This window comes from Myotis myotis, unplaced genomic scaffold, assembly GCF_014108235.1.
Source record: "Myotis myotis isolate mMyoMyo1 unplaced genomic scaffold, mMyoMyo1.p scaffold_m19_p_15, whole genome shotgun sequence".
Classification (NCBI taxonomy): Eukaryota; Metazoa; Chordata; class Mammalia; order Chiroptera; family Vespertilionidae; genus Myotis; species Myotis myotis.
Genome location: NW_023416319.1, coordinates 33,877,608 through 33,885,061, shown reverse-complemented (window position 1 = coordinate 33,885,061; position 7,454 = coordinate 33,877,608). Strand labels below are relative to the sequence as shown.

Genomic DNA, 7,454 nt, shown 5'->3' with positions numbered 1-7,454 from the left:
TATTTAGGAAGTGCAAAATAGTATTCTGGTTCTAGAATTCATTCTTCTCTTCTAAATCTATAATTTATTTTCTTTTATTAGCAGAAATACTCCTATACAGAAAAAAATCCTTCCATCTACTATTTGCTTTTCATTTGATACAGTTCATAGAGGAAGTTTTCAAAATAACAAGCTAGTTTACTTATCTCCTTCTATCTAACATCTGTGTCTCTTTTTTTTAATTTCATGAAGAATTAATTTCGTAACACCTCGAAATGATTGGACTAGAATACCAAATAATTACTCTTTTGATTTATCTCATAGTACAGTCATTCACCACTTAAGGAAGGCGATACATTCTGAGAAATGCATCCTTAGGTTATTTTGTCCTTGTCCAAACATCATGTTCACTTACACGAGCCTAGGTAAGTATCGCTTACTGCACACCTAGGCCAGCGATTTTCAACTGGTGTGCTGCAAGAATTTTTAAAACATGCAGTACCTGACTAGTCAGTGGCATTGACCTCTTTCCCTTAGATTGTCAAATAAAAAAATGACAACAGCCAACACAACAATAGCCGTCCAGTGTGAAAGAATAAAAATTATACCTATTTCTTTTATGTCAGATTGGGGAAAAAATAATATACTTTTTGGTGTGCTTCAGAATTTCAGTAATTAGCTTATGTGTGCCACAAGACGGAAAGGTTGGAAATCGCTGACCGAGGCTACATAGGATAGCCTATTGCTTGTAGGCTACAGGCCTGTACAGCAGCATGTAACTGTACAAACCAATACAAGATTAAATCAGACACGAGAGAGAAAGATGCAATCAAGCCACACTGGAAACAGGAGATGTAAGAAGCTGCTGATGGCATAGCATTACAAAGTGTTTTACAGCAAACTTTTTTCCTTTAAGTAGGAAAGTACACTCTAAAACAAAGATAAAAAGTATAGTATAGTAAATATATAAACCAGTAACATGGTTGTTTATTATCACTATCAAGTATTACATAATGCACATGATTGTATGTGCTGCGCTTTTATAGGCCTGGCAAATGCAGACGGTTTGTTTACAGTAGCATCACCACAAACACGTGAGTAATGTGTTGTGCTCTGATGTTATGTTATGACGGCTATGAAGTCACTGGATGATAGGAATTTTTCAGCTCCATTATAATCTTCTGGGACCACCATGGTATCTGCTGTGGACTGAAATGTTGTTTTGCAGCCCATGACTGTATACACTCAACAGCCTCAAAATAGCAGTACCAGTATTACAGTCAACCACATGATTACTGTAAAATGTGTCCCCCCTTCCCCATTTTTTTTTTTTGTCTTGGTGCATATCTCACTTTGGATATACAAATTATTTCTTTTAAAATCATGTGGCATATCTTTATAGCGGCCACACATATAAGTTTATTTGCTTCATTTTATTCTTTTTTTTTTGATTGCTTGGTATTGTTTTCCTATTTTTTATTTTTCATTATTTTTATGATGAAAGTAATATGAACAAAAACATTACCCACAGATAACCACTATTAATCTTTTAGTAGACTCAGCTTTCAGAGTTTTCTTCTTCCTGTACATAGATCATTAGGTAAATATCTTTGCAGTTTTACAAAAATGGACTGATGCCATATATATGGTTCTGCAAACTTTTCTTTTTAATTTTACAATGCATCATAAACATTATTCCATGCAATGGACAAAAATCTGTTACTGAAACATAGAGGGCTGCAGCTGGATAACAGAGTGACAACTAAAGCAAAACATTAGCATAAGGTTAAAGCCCTGGGCCTGGCAAGTGCCTGCCATGGGCACTACACAAAAGGAATGTCTTCAAAGCCCCTTTGTGGGGCCCTACAGCCACCCCTGAGTTCCCTAGGGCCTCTGGGGTGGAATGGGTCCTGTAAACTTTTTTGCATCCACATAACACTCCCCCAATTTCTGTCTGGTTTTCTTCACCTCATCCTCTACCCTGGCCATCTCATCAAATTCTCTTCTCATCTCCTCATTGCTCAAATGCATATCGTGTATGGCCTCTTTGTATTCCTTGAGGCACTGAGCCAGCCCCTTGTTGGTTTTTCTTTTGGCTTTTCTAGGTACATCATCCCCAGCTGGGCGCTTTCCTGCAGCCCTTGGTTCCATGGCTGGCTTTCCTTCTTCTTTTGGCTTTCCCTCACTCTCTGGTTTTCCTTCTTCTTTTGATTTTCCCTGGCTCTCTGACTTTCCCTCTATCACTGGCTTTCCCTCCTTCTCTGGCTTCTCCTTATCCTCAAGTATTTCCTCATTTTCTGTCTCTCCCCTGTTTTCTATCTTTCCTTCATTTTCTGACTTTTCCTTGTCTTCCAAAGTATGAGCTACTTCTGGCGTTGCAGCATTCTGAGGCTGTTCATTTTCCATCTCTCCTTGATTCTCAGGCATGCCTTCATTTACACTGCAGAGTTTTTCCATGTTGGGATGTCCCCTCCTTTTCCTGTCCTGCGGGAATTCTGGATAGGTTCCTTCCTTTTCTAGCCTAGCCGAGTGCTGAGAACAACAGACACGCAGACCTGAAAGAACCTGGAGCAACAATTAGGAGTTCGCAAGCAGCTCTGGTCGGGCCGCAGCGAAGGAAGGCGGGCACCCGGACTGGTCTTCATTTTATTCTTGACTTTTAGGAATTCTTGCTTTAAAATTTAATTGAATTTGATAATTATGTAAATTATTTGTCTTCCTTCCCCCTATTCCTTTTTGTTTTTTTTTTCCTTTAAGGAACCATTTTAAAGTTTATGGTTTAACCTTTTGATTATTTTTAATAAGCCATTTTTGGTAAATATTCACATACACATTTCCATCCCTTTTACTAGAAAAATGATAGCACACTATACACACTTCCCCCATCTTACTTTTTTTTGTACTTAACAAGGCGTCTCTGACATTACTTCAGAACTGTGGAGAACTCCGTTCTGTTAATGTACCATAATTTTAGTTAGTTTGTCATCCCTTGACGGACATTTGAATTATTTCCAGTTTTTTTGCTATTTTATATAATCCTGTCATGAATTGCCTTGTTTATTTATTTATTTATTTTTGTCAATATATGTCTTTCCATGCCTTTGCTGGTGTATCTTTGAGATAAATGTCTTAAATGAGATTGATGGGTCAAAGTGTAAATGCATACGTAATTTTGTTGAATAGTAACAAATTCCCTTTCATAGAGGCTGTACTATTTTGCATTAGCACCAGTGTTTCGCAGCCTCACAACAAAGTATGTTATTAAACATTATTTTTACCAGTTAAGTGGGTAGAAAGTCACAGATTGGCATAGTTTTGATTTTTACTTCTCTTATAAGGAATATTGAGCTTTTAAAATTTGATTAAGAGTTATTTTCCCTTATTTTTCAGTCAATTGTTTATTTCACAAGCCGATTTTCTGTATTATTATTATTGTTCCTTTTTTCTTTATTTTAAAGAAATTCTTTATATGTAACTGATATACCCTTAGTGATAAAAACTATAAATATTTTCCCCATTTTGTCTTTTTACTTATCTTGTGATTTCTCTTGCCAATTTGGTCTATTTTTATTTCTTCCCTCTTTAATAATTAAGTTTATCTGTCTTATTGCTTTGAGGGTGTGAGTCCATAATTAGAAAAGTTTTCTCCATTTTTTTGGTTATAGAGAAACTGACTCAGGTTTTCCTCTAGTATTTATATGGTTTCATATTTTTACCTGTAAGTTTCTGATCCATTTGGAATTCATCTTAGTATATGGTCTTAGGAATGGATCCAATTACATATTTTTTTCTATTTAGTTATTAAAATATCACCCCCTCAGTGTGAGCTTATCTTTATTAAATATTACATTTGCATTTGTCAATGAAAGTAGTTCTTGACTTTATATTTTGCTTGATTTGTCTACTTATTCATGTGTCAATATCTGGACTTTTTAAATATTAGAGACTTTATAATATTTTTTAATATCTGGTACAGCTAGCTACCCCAAACCATCTTCTGTTGGATCTTGCTTCGTATGTTTGGTTTTTCAAATGGAAATCATAATTGACTCCAGGGGGCAAATGGTATTTTTATTGAGCTTGTTTTAAATTACTAATTAACTTAAAGCTGGCATCTTTGAGATGTTGAGTCTTACTAACCATGTTGAGTCTTCCATTTCCAACTCAAGTCTACTTTTGTGATTTTCAAGTGTGTTCTATGCTACTTTTTAATTTAAGTTTTGGACATTTAAATTATGTGAAGACTTTAATTTATAAGACATCTCATGAAACTTACTATATTAAGCAGAAAAATTGAGACTTATTACTTTCATAAGTTGTATTTTCTGTGTTGGAATTATGTTTGTCATTAATATTATTTACAGTAGATATTTTATATTTGTATTTAGATTCTTTATTTCAACTAACTTTTTAAAAAATTAAATCTTTATTGTTGAAAGTATTACATATGTCCCCTTTCCCCCCTCATTGACTCCTTCTTGCCTGCCCCCCATCCCTCGCCCCAGGCCTTTACCACCCTATTGTCTGTGTCCATGGGTTATGCATATATGCACACAAGTTCTTTGGTTGATCTCTTCCCACCCACCCACTCAGTTAACTTCTAGTGCACCCATCTTTAGGAAGCAAAAAGCACTATACCCTGGTCCAGTAAAATAAGAACAATAACAACAAAAAGTCAAAACAACAAAGGTTGCCTGTGAGAAGGAGTGGGCATGGGGAAGAGAGGGAACTGTATAGAAACATAGGCTGTGATGTGGGTGGTGTCCACACTTTAGTACAATATTTATACTTAAAACTTGTAGTCTTTGTAGCCCTTCAAAGAATTTTTAAAAACTATTTGCCTCTTTGTACATTTTCTAGTTGACAGCTAACATTTAAACTGTTGTAAATAGTGTGATTTCTTGTATATGGTAAATATTGTCACTTAAAAATGATACGTTATTCTTTTAAATGTAGCCAATGAAATTGAAACACCATTGCAATTTTAAGACATCTGCTCATCCATTAAAATATAAACAAAAAATATAAAGAAGATCTTTAATAGCCAAACTTTACATTATTCCTTTTTTCTCTTTGAATATGTGTTTCCTTCCCCTTCCTGCACAGAATTACATGGCAGTGAATTTACATTTTTATGCTAAATTGTTTATTTTATCAATCACTACATCATATTTCCTGGCAATAAAAATGTATATACACTTAAAATAATAATTTAAAAATTTTCTGTGTCTATAAGACTTTATGTAGGTGTTAAGAAATTTTCTACTGGATTAAGTTACTATTATAAATAGTAGCAGAATAAAATTTATTTAAGGAGTACAAATGTATTAAAATACTTGAGAATCATTATGTTTTCTAAAAAGCACAATTTATTAGAAATTCATTTCTTAATGAGCTAGATGAGACTTTGTCTTACTGTTTGAATCTTACCAGAATAAAACAGGGTTCAGCAATAATTTTATTCCTATTTTTGTTTTTATAGCTGCAATCTTGAGAAACCTGGTTCACATGAATAATAAATGGTAATAAAAGGAGTGTTATTATAACAGTGTCATCCAGTTCTTTTACCTGCTTCTATATCACATGCCAAGCTCACATAGCAACCTAATATCAGCAATTACTTTTAAGGCTCAGCTGGCAACTGGATTATGCCCTTCTCTGGTTTTGTTCAAAGCAGAGGATTGGGAAACACCTGCATTGCCAAAAAATGTGTTAGTCAGACAGTAGGGTCACTTTCTCAAATTGACTGCAGTAAAATTCCAACTGCCCTTGTATTTGAACCCCAGTGATGGTATATGCTGGGGCCATGTGGGTTCAGATTTGGAAAAAGGTTTGCCTTTTTTTTTTTTGTAAACTGGGAGGAGAGGGGGTGCTATGAAGAGAGAAAAGGAAGAAGAAGAGGAGGAAAACTAGAGAACTGGTGCTCTCACATATATTTAGGCAGATCAGATCAACTGTAAGAGGGTCAAAATGGAAATCAAGAATCTGGTTATATATATATTAGAGGATTAGAGGCCTGGTGTACGAAATTGTGCATGGGTGTGGTCCCTGGGCCTGGCTGGCGATTTAAATGCATCTGGCATGGAAGGGCAGGTCCCAGCTGACCTCTGGGCCATGGGCAGCACCTGTGCCCTCGGGCCCCTGAGCGCCCCCCCCCCCCCCCCCCCTCCTGAGTCATGGCTTCTGAGTCCCCATGCAGAGATGTGGTGAGTATGGCCGGACACCGCGGGCTGGGGCACAGCCTGGGCCTCTGGGCTGCCCAGATGCGCCTTACGGAAGCCAGGAGGGCAGCGTGCTCTCTCCCAGTGGGCCTTGCATGAATCCACGGGGAGCCCGACCACCCCTGCGGTCCCTGCAGCTGCAGCCTGGATCACCTGGAAGAGACTGTGTGGGTGCGGGGTGGGGCTTCCCCTGTGTGGAGTCCTGTTGTCTTGGGGGGGGATAGCAGGGGGAGTGAAAGTGAGCTCAGTGGACACTCCACATTCTCACCGCACCTCTGATCCTGTCACCCCTGCCCCCAGGTAGCCAGCGAGAGGTCCCAGCCCCCCGCCCGGGTGCTATGGGAGGTTGGTCGCTGTCACCCATCCCCAGTTCCCTGTCCCAGCCCATGGCCCAGCCCTGATCACACGATCAGGGCCTGGTGGCCACTGGTCGCTGTATGTGGGGCGATCAACGGGGCAATCAGGCCCCCCTCTCACACTCACCTTGACCTGGCGCCACCTGCTCACCTGCTCCACCATCCCGCCGCAGTCCCTCTCTCATTGGGGCCCATCGGGGCCGTCAGTGCCTACACTGCTGCCTGCTGCCAGCGTCGTGTTGCCGAGGCCCGTCATGTCCCACGCCACCCCCCTGGTGGTCAGCGCACATCATAGTGAGCGGTCGAATTCCCGGTCGAATGACTGCCCCAGGGGACAATTTGCATATTAGGCTTTTATTATATAGCATAAATATCCTTGTTCCCCTTCGTTATCCTGAACCTCGTGGAAGGCACATAGCCCCAGTTTGAAGACCCCCATTCTAGGTATCCCAGGGGAGAAGGGCCAGTACCTTGGACTATATTGGTTTCATCTAATAATAGGAAGCACAACAGCTAGATGTCAGCAGAGGCAGTGCTGCCATGCCCAGGCCAACTTATGCCAGAACTGCTTATATAGGGGCAATGCCCAGTGCATTCATGTTGTCTTCACCAGATGTTTTTCACAAGGTAATATGTGCTCAGGCAAAACAAAACAAAAACCCTTAACATTAACAGACACTTCACCCAAGAAGATATACAGATGGCTATTGAAGTTTTCCCCCCAGCTTCATTGAAGTATAGTTGAAAAATAAAAATTTTATATATTTAAGGTGTATGACATCATTTGATGGGTATGCACATCTTTAACTGCACAAGACATTGCCAGATTGCTTTCCAAAGTATTAGTACTAAATAAGAGTATAGTCCCTGCCCCCAATCACCCAAGTATATGTATACA

At 38.9% G+C, this 7,454-nt stretch overlaps 1 protein-coding gene across 1 annotated transcript; it reads right to left on the bottom strand.

Annotated features, from left to right (window-relative positions):
• Positions 1–1,784: 1,784 nt before the first annotated feature.
• LOC118670037 (transcription elongation factor A protein-like 4) lies at positions 1,785–2,605 on the bottom strand. The gene has a single exon (XM_036336816.1). It carries the CDS (start codon positions 2,434–2,436, stop codon positions 1,864–1,866), a length of 573 nt encoding a protein of 190 aa, XP_036192709.1. The 5' UTR covers positions 2,437–2,605; the 3' UTR covers positions 1,785–1,863.
• Between the last annotated feature and the right edge of the window lie 4,849 nt (positions 2,606–7,454).

Bases quoted from the DNA above. Each gene is read 5' to 3' on its own strand.
- LOC118670037 (XM_036336816.1), bottom strand. From the start codon at position 2,436: ATGGAAAAACTCTGCAGTGTAAATGAAGGCATGCCTGAGAATCAAGGA.